General features: G+C 49.6%; 1 protein-coding gene and 1 long non-coding RNA gene across 3 annotated transcripts; one reads left to right on the top strand and one right to left on the bottom strand.

Annotated features, from left to right (window-relative positions):
- Positions 1 to 48: 48 nt before the first annotated feature.
- LOC146221242 (uncharacterized) lies at positions 49 to 11,613 on the bottom strand. The gene is made up of 3 exons (XR_014750725.1): positions 11,227 to 11,613; positions 11,034 to 11,132; positions 49 to 107 (listed from the first exon to the last, which is right to left on the bottom strand). It is a non-coding gene; the product is annotated as an uncharacterized LOC146221242 (long non-coding RNA).
- Positions 1,780 to 25,782, top strand: ano8b (anoctamin 8b). Of its 2 annotated transcripts, XM_084692245.1 has the most exons (19): positions 1,780 to 2,167; positions 12,513 to 12,623; positions 12,906 to 13,038; positions 15,447 to 15,585; positions 15,699 to 15,795; positions 15,969 to 16,085; positions 16,297 to 16,424; positions 16,570 to 16,731; positions 16,948 to 17,100; positions 17,225 to 17,351; positions 17,533 to 17,588; positions 17,688 to 17,762; positions 18,133 to 18,270; positions 18,845 to 19,092; positions 19,365 to 19,899; positions 20,138 to 20,329; positions 20,839 to 20,970; positions 21,672 to 21,782; positions 21,909 to 25,782. In XM_084692245.1, exons 1-19 carry the CDS (start codon positions 2,008 to 2,010, stop codon positions 22,641 to 22,643), a joined length of 3,549 nt encoding a protein of 1,182 aa, XP_084548371.1. In that variant the 5' UTR covers positions 1,780 to 2,007; the 3' UTR covers positions 22,644 to 25,782. The 2 variants fall into 2 exon arrangements, with proteins under 2 accessions (XP_084548371.1, XP_084548372.1); XM_084692246.1 differs by lacking the exon at positions 18,133 to 18,270.
- Positions 25,783 to 26,359: the final 577 nt, after the last annotated feature.

The following is a 26,359-nucleotide window of genomic DNA, read 5'->3' as shown; positions in this document are numbered from 1 at the left end:
GAATCCGCCCTTGTTGGGCAGACACATTCGGTCCGTGTTGCTACTGCGACTATTCTTAACGTTGGTCCTATTTCCCCGGATGACATCAGGCATTGCTGATTTTACTGCTTTTGAATGCAAGTGAAAGAAACAGTGTTACTGAAATGTGCCTCGTGTCGTAAACACTGAAAATTGCTTATCTTTTTTTTTGCTCGAAAATAATTGGCCTAAACAAGGAAAGTTATTAATGATTCATGAAACTGTATGAATAACTATGAATAACTGAATTAATCTCAGATTAAACAATAACAATTATTCACACCTAGTTATCTAATCACCAAGTGAAAGTCTGTAGTTAATATCTTCAAAAACGAATCCCTTCCAAAACAGACCCCAAGTCCATTGTGAGTGAGATCTTTCAGTTGTCTAGGGCTACATCACTTGTCGGACGTTTAATGGTCATAAAGATATGTCCATCCAAACAGTACACCCACACAAGCATTGCGTGCACACTGGAGTATGCCCCACTGGTCACTGCAGATACTTGCAGTTGTCAGCAGAGGGTGATGAGTAAGCAGAATTTACGCTTCTAGACTCGCTACCTCTGAGCAATGGGCAGGGGGGGGAGAGCTTGGTTTGAGTAGGTGTGTTTGTGTATTTGTGTGTACGTGTGTGTGCGTGTGTGTGGGGGGGGGGGGCTGTGAGGCAGAATGGACTAAAGACATGGCCTGAGGGGGGGGATCTTTTATGTGATCTTAATTATTTATAGCCTCTTCAATGTGTACCAAAATAGGGCATCCGTCACATGAGAAATCAATCACTAGTATTGTTGCTTGTTGTTGTTAAAGATAACAGGTCGCACCTTTCCAGTACACACACAGTCACCACTTTGTGTAAACAGCTTATACACAGGCTGGCCTCAACCTGTCTGGGATGTTTGGCAGCTCCAACCAAAGGTTTTACATAAAAATTGGTGATGTGAAGGGTATTGTTCATGTTAGCTCGATGCACAACTGTGGCATTTCCATCTCTCCTTCAACAGAAACTATATTTGGAACAGTTTTTAAGAATCTTACATTTCATCTAAACGATGATAGAGTGCCTTAGTGTGTTTTCACAATGGAAGGTGTGAAAGGGATTGTAGGCTATTGCTACTGGGGTGCTGTTTGTATGAGTTCAGTTGTGCACCTTAAACAGAAATCAATTATTTTCTCTCCACATGATATGGACTGAGAGGGGACAGATTAACTGCCCACCACCTTGGGTCCGGCTGAAAAATTAATCTATGAAGATATTTTTGTATTAATAAATAAATCATAATGTTCTTAATCATCCGGGACAGCCTGTGTTAGGTCTGGGCTTTGCCAATTCATAGAAGCTACCTGCATATAGCAGCTACCTGCTAGACAGTTAAAGACATGTGACCTGGCTTATTTCTGGTCTAAAGGCTTGGAAAGTAAGTATGCCTTTTTACGCAATCTAATTATTTGTTTGTTTTGGTGTCGTCAAGTTGACATTGTTTAAAAGTATCATCCTTTGTGGCATCCTTGAATCTGCATTTGAAACGTGCACTTGGTTTCTGTGCAATCTGGCAGCATATCTTGGGCCCCGCAATTGACAACATGCTTTTTCCTATATTGAAACAATTTGATCCTTGTCGTCTTGCAGAGGTCAATACTGTAGCGCGCTGAAAATGTCTCACGGAAGGCGCGGGCCATCGTTTTTCTTTTCCAGCATGTGAGGCACCGTGTGTGCATGTGTGTGAGTGCGTGCGTGTGATGTGTGTCGTCCCCTTTCCTCTTTGTCCCTCCTCCTCCATAGTAAGACTCAACGGAGCGCTATCAATCTGCTCGCATCCTGCTGCAACCAGGATGAGCCGCCACGACAACCTTCACTTCAATTTCACGTCCATTTAACCCCTATCTCTGACCCACTGGCCGGCCACGATCCATGCTTTGCCTATTTGAGATGCGATATCGCTCTCCCTTTTCCCGGAGAATATCGTCCGTTACTCCCCACTGAAAGAGCATGCCCGAGACGGGGGCGGCAGCAGCAGCCGCCGCTGCAGCCGCAAGCAGCTCCACCGACAACACAGAAGGCTCGCGGCACCGACACCGATCGCAAGGAGAGGGAGAAAAGACAGACCAAAGCAGTGCTCCCCAGCAGCAAACATCCTCCGGTGTATTGGGTGAGTCCCTCCTGCGACGGTTTGATGTGGATTAGCCCTGTGGTCGGAAAGTGGATGTGACATTGTCGCGACGGGACAGGTGGATGTGATTGGAAGACCTAACAAGAGCGTGGCATCACAAAACACAGCGAACAGTCCTTTTGTCTCGAGGCACTGGGCCACCGGGCTACTGGGCTAGAGGCACCAGTTTGCTTCATTAAATTAAATGTGATTAAAATGGTAACTAGTCTTAGGTAATCAACTGCGGAGTTGTCACTCAAAAAATGTGGTAGCCTATCCTTCTTCCGATCATTGGTACCGGTAGTGGCCTATTGCGCTCTATCATGATATAGATTCTAGATCCATGCCTATTCGTTGTTTAGTTTTAATTGACACATGAACTTGAGAATGCCTGCCAAAAATAGACACCTATGTCGTTGTCTCGGGCAGTCGAAGTAAGGTGTTTTGATCTAAAACCACTAAGACGCTAACTAACTTAAGTCGAAACAATGCGTCTCTGTATCATTTATAAACTCGTGAAATGCGGTCCAAACAGAGGCCGGTCTGTCCGTGTTGTGGTCTACACGGGAGTGGGGAAGATCATCTATTGCGGCGGGTTGTTTTCGTGTGTCTGTGGCCGCAGAGGCAGCCAGCTCCCCAGGAGTTGGTGCAGCATGGTGCAGTGTGGAGCTTGTCTCGAGACGAGCGCTCGCTGGTAATATAAGAAGGAAGCTGGGGGAGGACTGTGATGTCACTATGTTATGGTGTTGCAAGACCCTTGTCCATAACGTCTTTCGGGAAACGTAACAGAAAATGAATGTATTGATCATGCAGACCTCTGTTGATGAAGATATTGTTATCATGCACAGTTTATGATGACTGTTGAATTGTGTGTAGACTAAAGTACATGGTTGTAGCCCAGAATCCGTTTCCCAGTGGCTCATGGGAGAGGGTTGGGGCTTGAGGATTACCATGATATCACATTACCATGATAACTTGCTTCACATGTGTCCAAGTCTGTCAGCTGTGACTGCCATATTAGTGACTTCTCCAGATGAGTTTCAGTCTGGAGAGATTTCTCTCCCAGGCTCTTCATCTTCCATGTCTCTCGCCCAGATCTTCCTAATCCTTATGGGCTGTCATTGCTTTGATCCTTTCAATCATCCCCCCCTCCACACAGTCCTTAAATCTGCCGATTAATTACACATGCCTAATACAAAACTATAAATCTATCTATAAAAGTCTAACCAATTACGGTGTCTGTGAGGCCTACTCTGGCGAGACAGATACTGTTTAGAATGTGCTGATATTAGAGCATGTGATTTGGGGTTACTCCCTCGCTCCTAACAGCTGTGAGGCTTCCCAGAGTGGTTTGGATTTGTTGGGTCATACTTTATTAGAAAGTGCATCCAAGATTTCCTCCCCTGACCCAGAGGAGGGGGGGGGGGGGTGTCCTGTCAGTTTCATACAGTGCTTCCAGTTACATTTTACAGGAGGTGGCCATTACTTGTTTACCTATCCTTTAACACTATGGGTATGCCATAGCTTACTGGAGATTGGGGTAGTATTGTTTGAGATATAGTTTAGGGTATACACTCAATCTGTCTTGGACTGTAATACCGTATCTGATTTAACCCTCCGAACAACTTCTGTGAGTGTCCCAGAGTCTATTCTGAGAAGTGTTGAGTTTTGAAGGCTCCATTTTCATCTGTGTAAACTTGTTTAACTGAGTTTCTTTCTCTGTAGCTCAGCATTAAAAAAGGCACTTCGCCCTGTGCAAAATGCATGAGTGAAATGTTTCAAGCAGGGAACCTGCACTCAGCACTCATCCCTCCCTGACATAGCCTCCTCTCCACTGGCTGTCTAGTCCTCCTGGATCTTCACCGCTCTGCTTTAAGCAGATTTAGACAGATTCAATGTCACACAGGTTGTCTTAAATACACCCCGTGTGTCAGGTGAGAGAGTGGACTGAGGCGTTTTGTCGTCATAAACTATCGACTACAGTGGAGGAAGCAAAGGTTTTACAGCGTGCGTTGGGTTCCTATAATCTATGTTTCTCTCGTCGCCTGAAATAATATCTGCAGTATGGTGGTGTACAGTGGCATGGTGTCTAATGATTTCATGTCTAATGGCCTCTCTCTCTCTTGGTATGGAGTGTCCAACCTCTTTGTATCCTCTCATAGTATAAGTGCTGAGCTACACATTATCAGCATGAGTGATTGGAGAGGACTAAGTGTGGGGTGACCTTGCTGCCAGTAATAAGAGAATTGTCTTGATGTAATACATCAACAATTCCCTGTAGACCTTCTCCAATACATTGTACTGGCCCTTCTCTCATAACCTTACCTGGTCTGGCTTTTGGCAGCAGATGGATTTTATGCGTGTCATGAAACAGGTTAGTATCTGGCTACAGAAGGCTTGTACCCGCAATTTTCCGATTTCTTTACAAACGTCCGTTGGCGCAGGTAGAAACTAAAGACGTTCCCCTCCCGACTGCTCGTCGGCCGCATCGCTGAGAGCACAGATGGGTCTGACGAGTGGACATTGAGAATATCGCGACGTGTGGGTAAAGATAGCAGCTGCCAGTGATGACGGAGATGTCGGAGATGTTATCCCCAGCAATGTGGAGGCCCTCTCCAGCAGAAGATCTGCCCATGTGCTCCCATCCTGTCTACGGCCTGCATTCTGTTCCTGTCTGCTATTCCAGACGTGTCCCCCAGTAGAGGAAGGGAGTCAGATGGCTGAGCGGTTAGGGAACTATAGGGCTATTACTCAGAAAGTTGCCGATTCGATTCCCGGCCGTATCAAATGACGTTGTGTCCTTGGGCAAGGCACTTCACCCTACTTGCGTCGGGGGTAATGTCCCTGTACTTACTGTAAGTAGCTCTGGATAAGAGTGTCTGCTAAATGACTAAATGTAAATGTAGAGAAGCTCTCACTAGTGTATTTAGGTCTTTAGTGGCAAACTTTCGGAGCTCTGCTCTAAAGCAAACAAACCCTTACCATTTCTTCCCAACAGCATTGAGGGGGTCATTGCAATTGGAACCCAATTCAAGGTAAACATGTTCTGTTCATAAGTTTATTCCTTGTTTACAATAAAACCCCAGGGATTTGATCTGGTAAACGGGTTAATGCATGTAAGTCAATTCCAGTGAAGGTATACCTTTTGTTATAACAGCCATAGCTAGCTGTTTGTGTATTTTAGGACAACCTTTGATGGGAATTGTAGATGTAGGTGTTTCAAAAGCCCTATCAATAGACAGTCTTAAGTATGTCACTGTGACCTCAAAGGAGTCAATACGGCTTTTCTGGTGTAACTGATATTGTAGAAACTGCAGGATGAAAGAGCATTCTTTGCACTGTCCTTCATCCTCTCTGTGTACTGACAAGGAGGGGGGGGGGGGGTATATATTTTGTAGTTGCTAAGCAAGGCCAAAAGGAGTACAATGACCATGGAGAGGAATGCTGTTTTTAGCCTCGGTCATGGGGAATCGTTCCTCATCAGCTTCTCCCTACCCTCTACCCAGCTGAAGGGCTTTGAGGTAACCTAGCACAGAGAAAAACAATCTCTCTTCCACCCAGAACATTAGCATGTAGAGCTCGGTGTCAGGGATGAGTGTAGCACAGTGCTCTCTCTCTCTCTCTCTCTCTCTCTCTCTCTCTCTCTCTCTCTCTCTCTCTCTCTCTCTCTCTCTCTCTCTCTCTCTCTCTCTCTCTCGCTCTCTCTCTCCCCCCCTTTCTCCATGTCTATCTCTCTCTCCCTCTCTCTGTCCCCCTTTCTCTCTCACTATCTACCTCCCTCTGTCTCCCTCACTATCTACCTCCCCCTCTCTCACTATCTCTCTCCCTCTCTCGCTCACTATCTCCCTGTCTCTTTCTGTACAGTTGACATCAGAGTGGGCCACGGATTATAAAATAATCTTATACATGTAATTATAATTTTCATACAAGTTGGCCTTGGTTATGGGTTTATAAGCAATATCTGCTAACGCTCTTTCTCTCATTCTTCTTCTGTGGTATTGAGCTCTTTCGGTATCGTCTACAAACTGTTACATGTGAGGAGGAATTGCGTGGTGTTGTAAGAGGTCCTTGCATGTTTGCTGTCAGGTCCATCACCATTACAATTATCTCTACATTTCTTCTGGCACTTATATTTGATTTAGAAAACTGCCTCTGTTGTTAACAGTACAATCCAGATTCAAATAGAATACTTCAGCCTGGTTCTAAACCAATACGATGTTGAAAAGTTACCTTGCTGCAAGGAAGGTGGATTTCAGAGATTAGACCAATCAGGCGATTCGTTTAGTCTGTTAAGGGTGTAATCTTCTTCCTAAACACTGCCAATATCATGAATCAACGCTGTAATTTGTCCAATTTCATCAATATTAAGTTAATGTCAACCTCATCCATCAATTATCTCTGTGATACTAATGAGCGTGTGTCATCAAGCTTAAATATCTGGGCCCAGAAACATTATCAGTGAGTAATGACGTATAGTCAAACATAGATTTCAAGTATACCCCTCAAGATATTCATTCTTCAAAGGGCTTGGGATCAAAGTTCCAGCTCTGATGAGGGCGTCCGCTGGTTAAGAGATAGAGGAGACATCTATAGAGCACTATGCAGTTATCTTTAAGTCCTCGGGTTATTGATCTGTCTGGGAGGTCTCCAAGACCTAAATAGTAGTCAGTAGATACTATCAGAAAGCCATTGGCACACTTCTCCAGAATCATTAGTATTGACGACCTCAGTGGCATCTCATGTTATGTACTGGGAGCATACAACTGTATGACTATATTTAGCCATGTCGACTTTGACGACTGTAGGTTAGGGAGAAGATATGAGTGTATGTATGTGTTGTAAATTCTGTTAATTTTAAATCAAGATAGTGGTCCCAAGTAAAAATTGTTTTTATTTTTATTTGAATCTAAGCAAAATTAATTTTGAGATTGTCATTAAATTTCTCTTTCCTACACAATTGGAAGTGAAGTTCAAATACAGAATTTGACTGTTTGTACTTTTGTAAGTATACTTTAAGTGCATATTTTTTTCTTGTGTTGTCGGTCCTTTACTTGGGAGATACGAGCATCAGTTATACTCCCACTAATGAATTCAACAATTAAAACAAGAGAAATTGGGTACAAAAGAGATTAAGCATGAAATGTTGGAAATGTTTAGTGTGTCAATTTTGCCTGAGGATGTAGAGTTAAAAATAGAGGGCTAGTATATTGCAGTGGTTTCAAACTGAGATAAGACTGCCTCAGAGCAGTGTGAAACAATCACGCACATTTTCTGCTTTTGACTTTCATAGTGTCGCTTACACTTATCATAGGTCATCGCAGGGAAACAGACTTCATTCATTATCCCCAGTCAGAACAGAGCAGGCTACAGTTACGCAGACATTTATACCAGAAGACATCCAGACAAACAAGTCAGAATATCTCCAGCCCTTCCACCATTCCCATTTACTAAAATGGCTTGCCTGTCAAATACTCCAGTTTAGAAATGGGTCACCACCTCACAACACAAAACGCTCAGGACATTTCAGGACTCTTACTTCTGATCGTGCCGAAAGGAAGTGCAGACCATGGAGGTGTTTGTTTTGGGAATGCATGTTTGTGTCTGTGTGTGTGTGTGTGTGTGTGTGTGTGTCATCTCCTTGTCTTTGTTCCCTGTTCATTAGACGATTCATCCTGTGTGTGAGGCTTCGTCTGGGACTGGGACTAAACAAGGCCGACTGTTGGCTCCACAAAAGCTGCTATTCATAAACTGAATTCAGGGCCTCTCGCTCACTCATAATTTGTAATCCCCTCTCACACAGTACCACGTGGAGCCCGTTAGATAACCAGTCTGTTCATCTCTGAAGACCTCTGGATAGCGCTGCACGATGAGATCAACACTCCTGGCTCTCCTTGATCATTCTTACCTGGATGAATAGAGGCCATTGTGGCCGCTACCTCACCAGTTAGCTCTCTATTTCCTCCAGTGTGGTTAACTGTAACGGAGTGAGAACCGTGAAACTCACTCTTTAGGTATGTAAGAGGCCACCCGCGTCAAAGAAGAGCTGGCTTGGTATTGGTCGTACTTGGCAAGTTGGAGGCCGAGCGTTCGAATCCCGTGAGTGGCGAACTACCTTGTCAGATGGAGCGTGGCTACGGCTCTTACAGACCCGTCACATAAACCCAGGGTTGGAATTCCGGGGGGGGGGGGGGGCTTGGAGGGGGGGGGGGGTTTGAGGGGGGGGGAGGGGGGGGAAGGTTACCACACCTAATTAAGACTTGGACCCCCCCAAAAGAGGTCAAAACAACAGGTCGGGGTGTCGATACATTTATATATCGTTCTTACCCTGGACAAGAAGTTGACCCCCCCGATTGTCATTGTATATTTCGCACTCTGGTTAAACCACTTCCATTTTCCCTCTCTTGTTACAGTAGGAACGGTACGCTGTATTAAACTTGCTTTGCTGCAGTGCAACCAGCGAACCTGGAATTACCACTCCCCATCTGGACTGCGGGTGAAAAAAACGCTGTGGTCGGTCCTCTCCCAGGCCGGCAGCCGCTTAGTTAGGTGCCACTCGAAGTCAACGTTAAACAGAGACGTCGAGGACTCGTTATCCGCTCTGTGATCGTTAGCGGGGCGAGAGCCTCTCGTCTGCCCGACCACCAGCTCCGACGTCTTCCTCAGCTCATCAGAGGAGCGAGGCCGCGTTGACGTCTCTCCTCGCTCCGCCACCCAGAGGTTCTAATCTGTTTTAGGTCTGAGTACTGCGCCCTGTCATCTCAGCTCTAATCGGCGTTATCGGCTGCCTGGCAGTCTCAGGCAAGAAGGCAATCAGGGCCTGCTTAGCAAACTGACACGATGAGACGTTGGTGACAACTCGCTTTTTTTTATTGTCCTTTTTTAAAATTTTAGCTTAGCTCTTACCAAAGTTCATGTCATCTGTGAAGGGTATCTGAGTGAATCTGATATGTGAGGTGTGTGTATGTTACTTGCATTGCAGATATACTTTGTGTACTGTAGATACATGGTGTCATGTATGCAATACATGGTGAATGCAAGCAGGCTCGCTGGGCTGGTAGCACCAGGGCTGGACTCCTCCCTGTTGGGGGGCTGGGTCTGGCTGTGTGCATGACCACCACCGAGGCATGGAACGAAGAAGACAGTGAAGATGGATTGAGATGGAGAGAGAGATGGAGAGAGAGATGGATAGAGATATAGAGAGAAGGCACTGGAGGGAAAGAGAGAGAGAGAGTGGGACAGGGACAGGGAGAAGGAGAGAGGGAGAGAGAGAGAGAGAGAGAGAGAATGGGTGTGTTTTCTCCTCATGAGTGTGTTGTGATAATTCTAGTGGGCCAGTGGTCTTTGAGGTAGGCATTGCGAACAAGTAGCAAAGCACATCACAGTTCGGGAGATGGTAGGAAGAAAGAGAGAGAAGAAGCAAGAGATGGAAAGAGAGAGAGAGAGAGAGGTAGTGAAGGATTGAGATGTGGGCTAGGCTTCGGTGTGGGATTTTCTCTGTGCACGGCATGTGGGCTGTGGTAGCATCAAACAGATAGCGGGCTTAGTTTTCCCAGAGTGGACAGCATTCTCTGGAACAGGGTTCACTTCGGACAGATGTCCACTGCTGACTTGCATATGCCTCAAGGGAGGCACGGTGTGCATGGCTGATTCGTCATGTCAGCGTTTGGCAATGGGAGCGTGGGTGTTTTGTATTGTGTGTTTCTGTATTGTGGCGTCTGTGTGTTTCTGCGCGAGGGTTTCTGTGTGCGCTGGCTCAACTGCTGGGACCGGGCCGTGTCTGGGAAGTGACGTCATGGCAGCGCAGCGACACCCCCAGTGGGCAGCTCGGCGAGAGGAGGAGAGGACGAGCTAATTCAACTTAACTCGACGTGATGAGATGGTGTGGCCCACTTACCGGGGGTGCCTATAGCTAACAGGGCCACACTGCTGGGCCAGACTGCTAGTGCGACTCGGTAGAAAGCTGTCACTCATTCTTGTCATTGCTTGTCTTGTTCACCTTGGGGGGTGGGGGGGAGGAGGGCTGGGGGGGGGGGTAGTGGTGAAGGTACTCCAACCCCCAACCACTCAAAGCAATTCCACATTACCTGACTTTTGGACTATTAGGTAATACGTCTGTTGCTGGGGGAAATTTGGGCCACAGGAAAAAATATGGACAAGGGAGAGAGTGGTTGGTTGTGGTGCGATTCGCTAACGCTGTGATGGTGATAGGCAAAACACTGCGAACAATCCTTCCTGTCGGTCGGACTGAAGAGAGACATACGGTTGTTAAGTGAAGCCCTCGGTGAGATTGCATTGTAAAAAAAACGTCTATACAAATAAAGTTTGATTCGAAGACACAAGCCCCAGCCGCTGTACAGTCATGGCTGGCCGCAGGAAGATAAGGCCTGTTCCTGGGTCAGTTATCTGAGCGTGAAGGCCTCGGGGGACACAGGGATCTCTGTCCAAGGTCTGACCCTGAGTCTGATTCTGTCACCACGGCTTCTGTTCTCTCCTCGTGGCATCAGGTGCACTTGGGGGGGCTAATTTGGTAGAAGTCAAGGGATGACAGTGGGTAGTAGAGGGCACAGGCACACCTACAAAAGCCACACAGAAGCACACACAGACATAAACACACCTGTCGAGCTGGCCTGGTTTGTTATTAAAGCCCCGATGGGCAATGTGTGTTCAAATGAAGACACGGCCAGTGTTAATGGGTTGCCCTGGGAGCATTAGACACACATACACACACACACACACGTGCGCACACACATTCATTCTTGTCAATGAAGCTCATAAATGGAGGCATTGTGCAGGTGTTGAGTTAGCTTGCGGTGTGTGTGTGTGTGTGTGATTCTGTGTGTGTGTGTGTGTAGTAGTGAATACAAACCTCATTAGAATGCCCCTCGTGGTCAGGCTAAAATACATTGCTGCTGCCTGCTTTTTCTCCGCCAAAGCACAGTTGGGTGAACAGGATAAAGTAGAGAACCTAGCGAACAAAAAAAAGTGAAACGTAGCACCGGTAAAATGCATCGATCTTTTTTGTAAAAGATTCCTGGAACAGGATACGATTCTCTCCCCACCTTTTGTAAGTATTCCTAGTGAAACTGCACACTGGATGCTGGATTTTGAATCTCAAAACGGATCGCTTGGACGCTGCAGCTCTTGCAACCTTTATTTCACCCGGTGTCGTCCTGTATTCAAGCTTCTGTTTGTCCCTGGAAGAGACCTTGGGGCTTCGATCCAGGTAGCTGCTCGTCCTAATCCATCACCAGGGTGTTCCAGGAAACAGAGACTAACTAGAGGAAGCCACAACGTGTATATTTGACAGGCGTTTACAAGGCTGTTCAAGGCCCATATCTGGTTTGCAGAAAAGCCTGCTGTTGTGAAGGTCACAACCTTGTGACCTTTTTCTAGGAAGAAGACACCGATAGGGCTTCGACTTTGGCGCTAGTCAGCCGTCAGCCTGCTGTGAAATTGTTCGGATACACGGAGGGGAAACTGTGTCGTGTGCACTCCCCAACGCTGTCTGCGAGGTAACGCATGTGCCGGGTCACTGATCTGATTGGCTGGGTTGATTGCACGCATTTCCTGGCGTGCTCGTCGTGGTCTGTCAGTCGGAGGAGGACAGTAACGTCTCCACGGACGATAAGCCGTCAGCTCGCACACACTGGTCCAGAAGAAGCCAGTAATAGGCTGAGTATCTCCGAGGGGCCACTGCATGTCGTCACGAAGGCTGCGGTGCTAAATGTGCCATTTGAGATCTCTGGAAAGTGGCCCACTTTCGGGGCATCTCTAAGGACCTATGGATCGCTGAGCACAGAACTGTTTTGGGGCAGGCGTTCTCTCCAGCCTCCTGCCTCATTATTCAGGACCAGAGGACCTTACAGTGTGCCTTCAGTCGGCTTCACCACAGATCCAGATTCATAGTTATAGATAGTTTGTGTTTAGATATTTAAATATATATAAAACCGACGGCTAACCAAACGGAGTCACGTGAGGCGAAGGGGAATCTGACTCCTCACACTGGGTTCAGTAGCTAAATATACCCGCACAGAAAACTTCACTGGCTTGGAGCGTGTGGAAATCACCCAAGTGTTGACAATGTGCGGGCTCGGCCCAAGGCTGGCGAGGGTTAAGTCCATCTCTGTCTCTCTCATGTTGCAGAGGGTGGAAGGGTGACATTTATATTCGGAGAGAGCGGAGAGAGGGGGAGACGAGGAGGGTGGGTGTTTGGGAGGGGGGGCTGACTGTGCTACAAGTGTCCTCGTCTGTCACTCCATGTCACTATGGCAAAGTGACAGCCTTTGTTTTCTCTTTCTCTCCCACCCCTTCTCTGTCTCTGTCGCTCTCTCTCTTCCTCCTCCAGATAAGTTGTTTGGGAAGCGGCTGTTGCAGGCTGGGAGGCACATGATGTCCCAGAAGTCTTGGATGAAGACTGTGCCCACAGAGAACTGTGACGTGCTCATGACCTTCGCAGGTGCAGTGGACACACCCACGTGATTCACAAACACAGTGACACACATACACACCTACACTCACCACATCCATGGGATTCACAAACACTGTGACACACGCATGCATGCAAACGCACCCACACACACACACGATTCCCAAACACTGTGACACACGCACACCTGCGCACACACACCCCCAGACAGGCAATGACATACTAGTAAACATTGGATTGCACGACTGTAAACATAATCGTAATATCTACAAAACACAGAAACACTCGTTCCTTTGTTTCCTCCTCTGACAGACACCACTGACGACCACACGTTGCTATGGCTACTGAACCACATCCGCCTGGGAATCCCCGAACTCATCATCCAGATCCGCCATCATAAACACACGCGTGTCTACGCTTTCTTCGTCACGGCAACTTATGAGAAGTAAGAGTTCTCCAAAGGGACCGTAGTCTCTCTTTCTTTTCCACCCTCTCTCCATCTCTCTTCTTTTTCCTTTTCCTGTTATGTTGTCCATTATTGTGTACACTGGTCATGTGACCGACTGACAAAGTAGTCCCATGTAGTCTTCACTCCAGTCCTAATCTAGTACATCTGGTTCTAATACTGATCTGGTTGATAGCATCCCACAACCAGTTCTCAAAGGTCAGCGCGGCTACCGTTTGTCACAAGGAAAACAAACAGAGCCTGTGACTTTTACTTTATGAATTAATAACCGCCCTCTTTGTTGACATCTAAATGGCTTGTGGGCTGGAGCCAGGGTCCGGTTTCTGTGAACCCGGGTGTCGGGTTGCAGTGTGTGCGCTCAGACTTACACTGCCACTGTTGTCCGACGTGGAGCTGCTGACTTTGTGGTCCTTGACTCCGAACATGTGTTATCATGCAAGTGCCTCGTAGAGTCAGTCATTTCAATTCTCTCATCTGTTTAAGTGTTAGTCCTGGATGGCTAATCAGGATTCTCCACGCTGAATCCAGATTAGCAACGCCGCTGCTGTGTAGCGAACAATGGCCGACTCCTCGGGCTGTGACGCCAGCAGGGTACACGACGTACTACGAGATTATAGAGCTCTGACAAGACACCATGTGTGAGGCTGGCCATTTTTAGTCTGCCGAAAGTATAGCACAACGATCCTGATTCCCTACCCTTGCTCGCAAATACCCATGGGTTTAGGGAAGGGTCAAGGGGTTGTTTTAACAATCGGCAAGTAGGAGCAAAATGCTTCCCAACGTAAAAGCAGCAAAAGTGGAGAGCATTCGCTTCCCACGATGCTTTTCAACGGGTCTGCCGCGCTGAGTCGGCTGTTTTCGATGGCTCTTGAAAATCCTGCGAGTTTCAACTTTGCCTTTGGCCTCTTAACATGTTGAATGGAGAGAAGATAAATTGAGGAGTATGTATAGGCCCAGCTGGCCAGCAGGGAGTTAGGAGTGCTTTTTCTAAGTGTGCCAGTGTGTTTTACGAACACCCGAGGCAGGTGGCACACACACAAGAACTCGCGCTCGCTCCAGCACAGGTCAGGAGGGAAACATGCCCTAGTTTTCCAGTGATCACAAAGATAAACCGCCCAGTCTCTCTTGAACAAGGCGTTGCATCATCAGCCGTTGTTATGAAGAAAAAACGATTTCCTTTGTCGTCAAGGTGTCTAGGCCTTGCAGAGTAGGGCTCTTTATCCTCCCCTGACCCAGAGCTTCCAGCCCAAGCTTCATCTCCACATGACTGATCCTACAGAACCTGACAGGTGCGCTTGTCTTGTCTCTTCACCTGAGACAGCGTTCATTCCCAGCTCACCAGGTCGGACTTTTCCCCTTTTTCTACGAGCTTAGCAGAATTGTTCATTAGTGAGGTATTTGCTATCGTAGCATAAACCCAAAGTGCTGTTCACCAGCTCTCAGCACTATCACCCTCCATAAGGACCGTAGTTCCCAGGTTACCACCAGTCACTGACAACAGCAAGCTAACAGCAAGTCTACTAATAGACTCTTTGAATTAAGGACCCCCGAAAAACCGTGAAGAGGCCACCCGCTGTAAACATTTTTCATGAGGTAAAAAAGCTTGGACAGCCGTTTGGACTCTGTGGGGTTTTGACTGTGCCTCATCCCAGAAAAGGTGTTTCTTTCTGGTGTTTCTGCTGGTCCGAGGCTGCGGATCCACGTCTGCACTGTACGTGCGCCACATCCCTTCCAGCCGTTCATCATGTCGTGGTGTTGAATGTACTCCACTGCGAATTGGGTTTATTTCCCAGTGGCCTTAAGGAGTATGATTGATGTGGTGTAGTGAGACAGGAGAGCGTGCGTGCGTGCGTGTGCACGTGAGACACAAGCCTCAGCTTGCAGAGAGTAGAGGGTGTGGTGGTGTGTTAGTGTTAGATCATTCAACGGCCCCGGGGACGCCGAGAGAGGAGATGCGGGGGGGAGGGGAGGGAGGGAGTGGAAGGAGAGGGTCAAAGGGTAGGACAGGAGGAGAAGAAATGACGGATGACGAAGGGGAGGAAAAGTGCGGAGAAGGGCAGAATCGGACGGGTGGGGGAGGGGGGGGGGAGGCAGGAGTACAGAGAAATGCTACTCCCATCACCTGGACACTTCCTGTTTGTGTGTCTTACGTTGTACACTGTGTGTGTGTGTCCTCTTCGCCTCTGTCTGCAATGTGTGTGTGTACAGTGTGTCTCTGTGTGTGTCGTTGTACTGTATGTGTGTGTATTGTACAGTGCGTATCGTCTGAGCCTCTGTCCCTGGTGTGTGTCATGTGCAGTGTGTGCGAGTGTTTGTGTGTGTATTGTCCAGTAAGTGTGCGTGTTGTACAGTGTGTGTGGTCTGAGCCTCTGTCCCTGGTCGTGCAGCCTGCTGCGCGGCGCGGAGGAGATGGGACTGAGGAAGGCTGTGAAGCCGGAGTTTGGCAGCGGAACGCGGAGCTTCTCCTGTGAGGAAGACTACATCTATGACAACATAGAGAGCGAGCTCTGCTTCTTCACGTCACAGGTCGGCTGAGGGGAACACACACACACACATGCGCACAAGCACAAACATACATGCACACACATAGACACACACATAGACACACACACCATGTGCTTCTCCTGTTCTTTCCCCAGGAAAGGCAGAGCATCATCAAGTACTGGCTTGACAATCTACGTGCCAAACATGGAGAGGTGCTTCACAACATCAACTTCCTGGAGGGACAGCCAATCAGTAAGCAGCTATGATTAAGCTATTAATCTTCAAGCTGGACAGTACTGGATGTTAAACGTTGTTTGGGTGTCCTCATGTGTGTGTGTCTGTGTGTGTGTGTGTGTGTGTCCTTGTGTGTGTGTGTGTGTGTGTGTGTGTGTGTCCTTGTGTGTGTGTGTGTGTGTGTGTGTCAGTCCCAGAGCTGAGTGCCCGAGGGGTGATCCAGCAGGTGTTCCCCCTCCATGAACCCCGCATCCTGAGCCAGCTGATGAAGTCCTGGGTCCAGGCCGTCTGTGAGAAACAGCCTCTGGGTCAGTCCTGTAACACATCCAAGCCTGGGAGCTCGTCAAATCTGAATTAGCCTGCTGTATGATTAAAGTATGATTGAACTTTTATTCAGCCAAAAGAAGACACCCGTTAACACAGTCATTTTTAAGAAGGACACCGGCCAAGAATGAAAGCAACATGCCGCGACTCAAGCTAACGCGAATGATGTTTCCCTTGTTCCTGCGGTGTTTCTAGACGACATCTGCGACTACTTTGGGGTGAAGATAGCCATGTACTTCGCCTGGTTGGGCTTCTACACCACCTCCATGCTGTATCCTGCTGTCATCGGCTTCGTGCTGTGGCTGCTCACCGAGTCTGACCAGGTGAGCTCGGACACCGTTACCTGAAGAGCCTCCTGCAAGCCAGCCACGAGGCCCACCTCCCCCAGCCCAGACAAGCTGTGGTCTCTAATGTGTTTGTGCGTACGTGTTTGTGTTTGCACTCGCGGGTGTGTGTGTGTGCGTCTAGACGAGCCGGGACATCTGCTGCGTGGTCTTCGCCCTCTTCAACGTGGTGTGGGCCACCCTGTTCCTGGAGCGCTGGAAGAGGCGGGGGGCGGAGCTGGCGTACAAGTGGGGCACGCTGGACACGCCCTCGGAGGCCCTGGAGGAACCCCGGACGCAGTTTAGGGTGAGGAGCGGGGTCACCGAGGGGTCGGCCAAGGTCACGTTCCCTTCAACCTGATACAGATGCACTGATGCAGACTCCATAATGTAGCAGACGTCTGTATCCAAAGCGAGCCATCCCTCCTGCCCCTACCAGTGAAGTGACCTCTCCTCCCCACTCCTCCTCTCCTCCCCACTCCTCCTCTCCTCCCCCCTCCTCCTCCCTCCCCCTCCTCCCCAGGGGGTAAAGCGCTGCAGTCCCATCACGGGCTGCGAGGAGTTCTACTACCCTCCCTGGAGGAGGCGTGTGTTCCGCTGGCTGGTCAGCCTGCCCATCTGTCTCCTCTGCCTGTGCTTCGTCTTCTTGGCCATGCTCATCTGCTTCGAGCTCCAGGTCAGGCCCGCCCCCCTCTCCCCCCTCTCGCTGTTGTGATTGGTGGGTGCCGTGACCGGCCGTCTCGTGATTGGTCGTCTGGTGACTGGTCGTGTCGTGACTGGTCTGACTGTGTGACCCGCAGGAGTTTGTGATGGGTATCAAGGAGATGCCTCGACTGGCTCGCTTCATCCCCAAAATCATGCTGGCCATCACTGTGACTGCGTGTGACGAGGTGTACAGGAAGATAGCCTGCTGGCTCAACGACATGGGTGAGACCTGAGAGAGACTGTAGCCTGGGTTGAGCGGGGGTGGTGGGTTGAGCTGACAGTAATTATCCAAAAATGACAGTATTTTATTATCTTAACTTTTTTGCTTTGTCACCAGCATAAGTTCTAGGGTGTCAGTGATGATGGTCATGGCTGACAGGGTTTATTGAAATTCTGCCCACAGAAAACTACAGACTCCAGAGTGCCTATGAGAAAAATCTCATCATCAAAATGGTTCTTGTGAGTTGAACTTGATTACATTAGCGTTTCCCGTTGAAGTTTGACATTTCTTGCTCGTGATAAATGAACTGAAGCGTTTGCCTTTTCCCGTCTCCGCAGTTTCAGTTTGTAAATTCTTATCTCAGCCTTTTCTACATTGGTTTCTACCTCAAAGACATGGAACGCCTGAAAGAGGTGAGACCTACAGACAGCCCATCCCTCCCTCCTTCTCCTCCCATCCACTGTTACACTTATGCATTCCATCATCCTTCTCTTCCATTCTCCTTCCCCCCCATACATCGGCCGTTCTCTTTTTCCACTGTCCATCGTTCTGTCTCTCTCTCTCTCTCTCTCTCTCTCTCTCTCTCTCTCTCTCTCTCTCTCTCTCTCTCTCTCTCTCTCTCTCTCTCTCTCTCTCTCTCTCTCTCTCTCTCTCTCTCTCTCTCTCTCTCTCTCTCTCTCTCTCTCTCTCTCTCTCTCTCTCTCTCTCTCTCTCTCTCTCTCTCTCTCTCTCTCTCTCTCTCTCTCTCTCTCCCCTCTCTCTCTGTCTGTGTGTGTGTTGAAGCTGTTGCTGGTGTTCTCATTGGGCCAGAGCCTGTTGAGGCAGCTCAAGGACAATGTGCTGCCTATCCTCTTCCTCAAGATCCAGCTCTTCTTCCTCGTCACCGTACCCTGGGTATTCCGTGCCCTCTTCAAGTCCAAAGTATGCCTCTCTGTAGGGTCAGGGGTCGGGGGGGGAGAGGTCAAATCCAGATCCCCACCGATCCGCATCACGTCGATGCATGATCTGTGTACGTCCTGTGCTTCTACGCTAGATGTTATGGCATTGACAGCGTTGCCGTGCCAACTTCGCATTTTAGGGAAAGGGGTTAGGCTTAGATTAAGGTAATCTCTCCAGGATTATAGATCCTACAGTAGAAGTGTGGAGATCATAAAAAAGGGGTTGTCAATGTGGACAAGCATGTGTGACTGTAGTGAGTAGACTGCTGCTCCTGTGCTCTCTGTCTGTCCTACGACTGTCTTCATTCTTGTTTGTGGCGGCTCTGACACCAAGTAGGTTAGGTAGTTTGTTGACCTTAACTAAATGTAAGTGACCTAAATGTCAATAAATGACTAAATGTAAATGTAACTGGGCTGTAGATTTCTCTCTGGTGCTTGAATGTGGTTTTATTGTTACCCTCTTCCTCCCTCCCTCCCCCATCCCTCCTCTTCCTCCTTTTCTCCCCCCCCACCCCCCCCCCCCCACCCCCCCACCCCCACCCCCTCCTCCTTTATAGATGCTGGCTACTCTCCTCATCATCCGGCAGTTCCTCCAGAACGTGAAGGAGGTGCTTCAGCCTTACCTGTACGAGCGCCACAAGCTGGGCGAGCTCACCCTGCGTGGCGTCTGGGACCTGCTCCTGTCCGCGCTGCTCAAGTACGCGCGCCTGGCCGCAGGAAAGGCCCAGGCTTCACCCACCGACCAGGCCATGCCAGGCCCGGGCCTCAGGGGCACCAGGCCCGGGGTGGGCCAGCCGGAACGCAGGTCAGCTGCTACCGCGACGACGACAGCCATTACCGCCACGACAGGCCGGCTTCTGTGAATGCATGTGTTCTGCGTTGTGTGTTATCCCTTCTCCTTGTACTACCTGCTAGTTGTATATCGTTTTGAAAAGACTTAAAGAGTTTTTGAGGTAAAGAGGTAAAGGTATTTGTTGTTATACGTCTGTCAAGATTATTATATTGTTATACGTTTGACAAGAACTGTACTTGTGTGCACCTGTTAATAAACGTGAATCGTCCGTCGTCGCCCGGCAGGGAGAAGAAGTGTCTGAACGGAGGGTGTGGCGTTCCGGACGAGGACGAGGGCGAGAGGGACGAGGGGGACAGCGGGCGCTTCAGCGAGGGCGAGGAGGAGAGCCTGATCGACTGCGGGCTGAAGCTGAGGAAGGTGAGCTTCATCGAGAAGGCGGACAGGAAGTCGTCGGGCCTCGCCGCTCCGCCCGTGGAGGACAGCTTCCTGGAGGAGGGCAGCCCCACCATGGTGGAGAAGGGGATGGACCCCTCGTCCGTGTTCGAGATGTGCGACGACGACGACGACAACAACGGGGGCGCCGAGACCAAGGAGGCGCCGCCGGGGGGCGGCAAGGCGGGCGAGGGCGTGGCCGCCGCCCCGCCGCCGCCGCCTTCTGGGCCGGAGGGCGCCGTGTCGCTGAGGCACCGCCGGAGGGGGCGGAGCCAGGAGAGGGCGGAGTCTAAGACCAAGAGGGAGTCGTGGATCGACCCTCCGGAGGAGCACTGCAGCACCACCCTCACTCAAGCAGAGATGGAGAGCTGCATGCAGACCTACGAGGTAGACATCTGACAACTTCAATACTGTACCCCACTCCTCCTAGCCCCGCCCCCAGGTTATAGCCAGACACGCCCTCTTCCGCCTCATAACGCCCATTCTGGTAACCATGGAGATGACCCCCCCCCCCCATGCTGACCTGTCGTCTGCTCTGGGGCGTCCCCCCGTCCCCCCTCCCCATCACCCTGCTCCCTGGTGCGGCAGGCACGGTTCAAAACCCGACGCTTTTTGTCCCTCCCAGGACACCTTCCAGGACTACCAGGAGATGTTCGTGCAGTTCGGCTATGTGGTCCTCTTCTCGTCCGCGTTCCCCCTGGCTGCCATGTGCGCCCTCATCAACAACATCATCGAGATCCGCAGCGACGCCTTCAAGCTGTGCACGGGCCTGCAGAGGCCGTTCGGACTCAGAGTGGAGAGCATCGGCCAATGGCAGGTCAGCCTCGCCACCTTACATTGACATTGTCATTTAGCAAGGATGTAGCATGCTAGCAGATTACATTTAGTCATTGAGCAGACGCTCTTATACAGAGCGACTTACAGTAAGTACAGGGACATTCTCCCTGAGGCAAGTAGGGTTGAAGTGCCTTGCCCAAGGACACAACGTCAGTTGGCTCGGTCGATGATTGAACCAACAACCTTCTGAGCTGGATAGGGAGTCGGGCTCCGACTCCCTAACCGTTCAGCCATCTGATCCCCCCACCTTGAACTACTCTCTGCGTGTGCTGGAAAACTCCCAACTCATTCATCTCGGCCTAACCCCTGAATATATGTTTTATTTTTTCATTTTAAGGGTTGAATTATCTTAGGCGTAACATTTTTTTCATACAGTGGTATTTGCAGGGTTTAATGATCTTAGACTGTACATGCAATGCTGTTGCTGTAAGCTTGGCTCTGCTGTGTGTGTGTGTGTGTGTTTGTGCGTCTTGGTATGTGTGTCTCCAGACAGCCATGGAGGCCATGGGGCTGATTGCCATCATAGTGAACTGTTACCTGATTGGTCAGTGTGGCCAGCTGCAGCGCCTCTTCCCCTGGCTCAGCCCTGAGATGGCCATCATCTCCATCGTCATCCTGGAGGTACACACACACACACACACACTCACGCATGGGAATGCACACATAAACACACACTTGCGCACACACACACACACACACTCACGCATGGGAATGCACACATAAACACACACTTGCGCGCACACACAGATACAGGGGTGCATGCACACACACACTTAACAGACGATAACAGTTAGGTCTCAGTTCATGTAGCTATTATGAGATCACATTGCGAACACCAAGTCCGCATTGGTGTGAAGGTCAGTCTTCCTGGTTACAGCCTGACAGTGCATGTAAAGGTCTTTCTGGGGCCTCAGAGGGTATTCCTGGGGAGTCCTGCTGCCGTTGAAAGTCCATATGGTGGTGAAGGGTGGAGCAGGCTCGCTCATGTATGGAGGTCCAAATGTCAACTGTTACTCGAGCTGCCCCACTGCGTGGCTAGGGAGAGCTGGATCTATATCTAGATCCGGCATAGATCCACACACCAACATGCTCCAGGGCTCCGTGTTCACTTTGAGGTAAACGACCCACACATCTGGACTCGCCTGCTGCTAACCCTGCCCCATGACCCCGAACCCTGTCTCCCTGTCCAAGACCCTGACACTTTCTGTCTCTCTCACTGTCTGTCTGTCTGTTTGTCTCTCTCACTGTCTGTCTGTCTGTCTCTCTCACTGTCTGTCTGTCTGTCTCTCTCACTGTCTGTCTGTCTGTCTGTCTGTGTGCAGCATTTTGCCATCCTCCTGAAGTACGTCATCCACGTGGCGATCCCAGACATCCCCAGCTGGGTGGGGGAGGAGATGGCCAAGTTGGAGTACCAGCGCAGGGAGGCCTTCAAGGTAAACACCCCCACACGGGTCAGCAACCGTGCTGGTTAAACAGGTGTGGTGTTTTCAACTGAGTAAGTGAGACGGCTCTCCATCTCTCCTTCCCCTCCCCTCCCCTCTCCTCCCCTCCTCCTGCAGAGGCACGAGCGGCAGGCCCAGCAGCACTACCAGCAGCTGCAGAGGAGGAAGAGGGAGGAGGAGGAGCGCCAGCGGCAGGCGGAGCACCAGGCCCGCCGGGAGAGGGAGCGAGACGAGGGGAAGGGGGAGACCTCGGGGGAGCACCACCACGACAAGGGCCACGGCGGAAAGTCTCGCTCTGGCGGCGGCGGAGGCGGAGGAGGGGGAGGAGGTGGGGGCTCGGACAAACCCAAGAGGCCCAGCTCTCTCCTGGCCAACAACAATGTGATGAAGCTGAAGCAGATCATCCCCCTGCAGAGCAAGTTCTCCTCGGGCACGGCGCGCTCTCCTCAGTCGCCCACGGGAAACGAGCCCAAACTCCCGGGGTTCCTCAGCTTCAAGTTCCTCAAGTCTCCCGAGAACAAGAAAGAAGCGGCAGCCGCCGCCGCCGCAGCAGCAGCCACGGCGACCAACGCGGCGTCAGCGGCGGGCGGAGCTGGCTCCCAGGAGCGCTCCCAGTCGCCCAGCAAGGCCTTCAACCCCGGAAAACTGTTCAACTTTGGGAAGTCCGAGGGCGGGCCCTGCGTAAACGGGGCTCAGGTGTCCAAACAGGGCGAGGGCTCGCAGGGCACCGACAAGCAGCCCTCCAAGTCCGACCTGAACGGGGTTCCTGACGAGTTCCCCTCACCCGGGGGGGGAGAGGCGGCAGAGAACGGGCCCTCCACGGACTCTGACCCTGCCGGCTCCAAAGCCTAGTCCCCAGAGGGCCAGGAGGGCACTTCTGTGAGAGCACAGACAGATGAGATGGAGGGGGTTGACTGTGGCGGGAAGGCCGGGCTTCTCTTCCACGCTGCTGTCTTGTAAGGAGGCCCGGTGTCTGAGAGGGGAGCAGGACTGATGAGATGTGGGGGGGTCTGCTTCGTGCTGATAGCCTTGAAGGCTTTACGAGGAAACTACAACTCCCCTAGACACGCCCCCACGCAAATGCAATGGTGCATCGCACACATACGCACACACATGCCGTCGCGGAAACACAGACACACACGCACACACAACCCCTAACTCTCACACGCACACACACATTTGTAATCCCCTTCTATCCGCAATACATATAGAAATGCATGAGCTGCGTTTCGGATACTTTATCAAGCCTTTAAAAGGGGGAGAGAGGTTTCTTTGTTTTCTTCTTGTCTGAAAATTGTAAGCACCTTGGAGGCTCGCCGTGGCAACACGGGAGCCGGGCTCGAGGGAGGACAAACACACACACACACACACACCCAGCGTGAGAGAGAGAGTTACAGTTATTTGTTGTTGTTTTGGTTTTGTTACATCAAGTACATTGTGAGGCCTCGCTCCTTCCACACAGCTGGGCGATGCCTGGCTTGTTTATAACCTGGAGGGGGTCTGGTCCCCCGTGGTTTTTCTATCTGAACGGAGAAGCTGAGCAATATCAATCGGTGTCAGTTTGAACGCGAGCTCTGATGCAAAACACGAGTGAGGTCATTGTCATCCGCACTTCCGACGCGGCGACGCGGCGAGCGCGAGTGGCGTTCGACACACCCCCCGCCGAAGTGGCCGTATCAGACGAGCGGTATGATGCAAAGGGGAGAAACGCAGGAGGGGAACGGAGGAGACGATAAAGGGTGAGGGATTCGATTCGCACACGAGGGAAGTGTGTTTGTCAGGTAGAGGATAGTCATGCTCGAGTACAGTGAGCGTACTTCTGACAGAGAGCCTGGCTTGTTATACCCCTGGGCCCCCAGTTCAAGCCCGCAGAGAGCTTTGAAACGCATTCATTCATTTGGCAAACGCGTTGATCAAAAACAAACAAACAAGGAGGGGGTGGGACTTGAGCCTGCAAACTCTTGGTATAGCAGTTAAATGCACTGCTGTTGAGCTACTGCGTGTCCATTCCCTCAAGGAACAGTCGGGAACGGCTCCCTCGACTGATGAGCAGGGACAACAGTTGCACTAAAACCCGCCGTGGTCCGGGGAAAAAAGGACCTTTTAAAAGTGTCCGTTTAACACCGGGAGTGTCCGGTGTTTATGCAGGTCCACTCCTTCATGAGATGGACTTACGGTGTGAAATGCTCCTGGTGTTAAACGAACACTTTGAAATGTGTTGTGAGGGGGCGCCACCAGCCAACCTCATGGCCAATTAAATCGCTGCATTTCTGTTCATCACAAGGCACAAGAAGGTGCGGTTCATCTCAGTTGTTCCTAGTAGGGGGGCCATCATTAGGCTGGGAGGTCATGTTTGTATTCGTTCGAACTTTCAGTCAGTTTTTTATATGTTTGGGATAGTTGCTTTCTTATTGAATTGTTTGATTAATTTACCAAAGCAGCTCCTCTTTAACAACTCTCGCTGTCCTTCTGATTTGAACAAAAACTGAAATCATAGTTGTTGTTTTTGTCGTTGTTGTGTTATTTATTTTTGTAATTCAGAACAGCCAGCAGGTGGAGTCAGCTGGATATCAGGCTTTGAGTTCTCTAAAATGGGGACTAGGGCCTCCGAAGTTATGCGTTAGGAACAGTTTGTAGCCAGGACCATTGCTTAGCAATCTATTGTCACTAATGGGCTTCAGGTGGATCACAGCACTAATAACTTTACATTACAGAGAGATTTTGCTCAGTAGTAGTCAGACCCATGAACTATGCATCTCCACACCCATCTTCCTGACAACAATCTTTGCAATAATGAAGTGAGTGTGTGACTGTTTTCCCTTGGCCCCACCCCCTTGTGGCCCCACCCCCTTGTGGCCCCACCCCTTGTGGCCCCGCCCCCGTGTGGCCCCGCCCCCTTGCCTGTATGCATCTCCGCCTTACCGTAACCCTGACCTACGCTGCTACCCAGCTTTAAACATATGACCTCTCCACCTGACCTCTGACCTCCTGACCTGACCTCACCACCCCTTGTGGATGGGATCTGCTGTTAATAATGGACATCCCATCTTGACTGTCTGTACAGGCCTAATCTGACACACGTGTCAGTCATGTGTATGATGAAACAAATTGGAAATGTAAGAAGGCCGACCTGACATATCTGTGAACTCTGTCCCACTCGAGCACAACCATCTCTTTCATGGCTTCTCTTTTAATGGATTTGCAGGTAGGTGGCGAGAACCTCCATCTTTTATGTTGAACGGATTGGCTGGCTGAAAACAAGTGAAGGGTACTGTTGTGTATCCCATCCATGTGCTTCCGCAAAGTGGAAAATTACCTTCATTCACAATGGTCCTAAGGGAGTATTAAGCTGTGTATACGCCATAAGAGCAGTTATTTTTCGTGGGAATTCATCATGTTTGCCTCACTTTGAGCTTATTAATTTGTTTGATTTTTTTTTTATTGTAGAGGAGCTGTGGATAGTTACTTACGCCAAATGAATAGAACGTCTTTTTTTTATGTTTGTCAAAAATCTTTCTTGTTGGCTGTTGGTCGTCATCGGTTAAATATGTTGCTCTCTGGACAAGTTGAGGTTTTCATGAGAAACAGACTGAATCCAACTGTTTCTTGTGTCTGCTTGTGTAAACTGGGGTGTACAAGGGTTTATTTAGTTGTTTACTTTGGGGGTAGGGGGCTGTTGTGGATGATTAAACCTATGGGGAAGGGGGCTGGGGGGGAGTAATTGTAGTGTTCAACCCGCAGTCTGATGGATATGTAGAATTGAAATGCACACCTGCAGTTGTAGAATCCGTCTCCTTTCCTCCCGACAAAAATGAAAACGTTCATGAACATCTCGCTGAGAAACAAACGTCATATCCTCTTCCAGTGTACAACTGTACATCAAAAAAGAAAAAATACGATATTGGGAAATGGGATTATTTATTTCTTTTAATTTATTTTGTCATATTTTTGTAAGATCTGAAATAGATAATAAAACAATTTAAAACTTTAATGCTGTATTGGGCTATTTGTGTTAACTCTAGTTCTGTGTCAGGTAAGGCACTATCAATCAAACAGAGAAAGGGTCTTGTGAAATGTGACATGATCCCTAAAATGCTTTATTTTACTAGTAGTAAACTTAACAGTAACGGCACTCTTTCTCAACATACCACTCTTACAAACACATTACAAAATAGGTCAAAAAAGGTTCAAGTACATTTTATTTTGTATCGCAACAAAAGCCGATTTTTCCATCACATTTCATTGGAGCGAAGCCGTATTTGTACTACATTGACCTGACGCACGACAGGATAGGGCAAGGCGTAAGGTGTGGGAACGGTCCAGAACACAAGCTACATTACTGCCTCAAAGCCAGACAGGGTGGCGCGTTGCTAGGGAAGGTAACCGACCACACAGTCACCCCACATCGCAGCATCTACGGTTGAAAGAAGGACGAGGCTCGCTGTAATATTGTCGAGCAGCGTAAACGAGAAGCTCTCACTGGACTCAGCACAGCGGCAAACTCAGTCTGAAGGTGTGGAAACAAGGCAAGACAGCAGCTGCACCTTGCTGTGCGTGCTATTTGTGCA

Source organism: Hypomesus nipponensis, chromosome 26 (genome assembly GCF_054491055.1).
Source record: "Hypomesus nipponensis isolate SF chromosome 26, ASM5449105v1, whole genome shotgun sequence".
NCBI classification, from domain to species: Eukaryota; Metazoa; Chordata; class Actinopteri; order Osmeriformes; family Osmeridae; genus Hypomesus; species Hypomesus nipponensis.
This window is presented reverse-complemented; position numbering and strand designations above follow the sequence as displayed.

Bases quoted from the DNA above. Each gene is read 5' to 3' on its own strand.
- ano8b (XM_084692245.1), top strand. From the start codon at position 2,008: ATGCCCGAGACGGGGGCGGCAGCAGCAGCCGCCGCTGCAGCCGCAAGC. The intron at 19,900-20,137 runs GTAGACATCTGA...TGTCCCTCCCAG, and splicing joins GCTGCATGCAGACCTACGAG to GACACCTTCCAGGACTACCA. The intron at 20,330-20,838 runs GTCAGCCTCGCC...GTGTGTCTCCAG, and splicing joins AGAGCATCGGCCAATGGCAG to ACAGCCATGGAGGCCATGGG.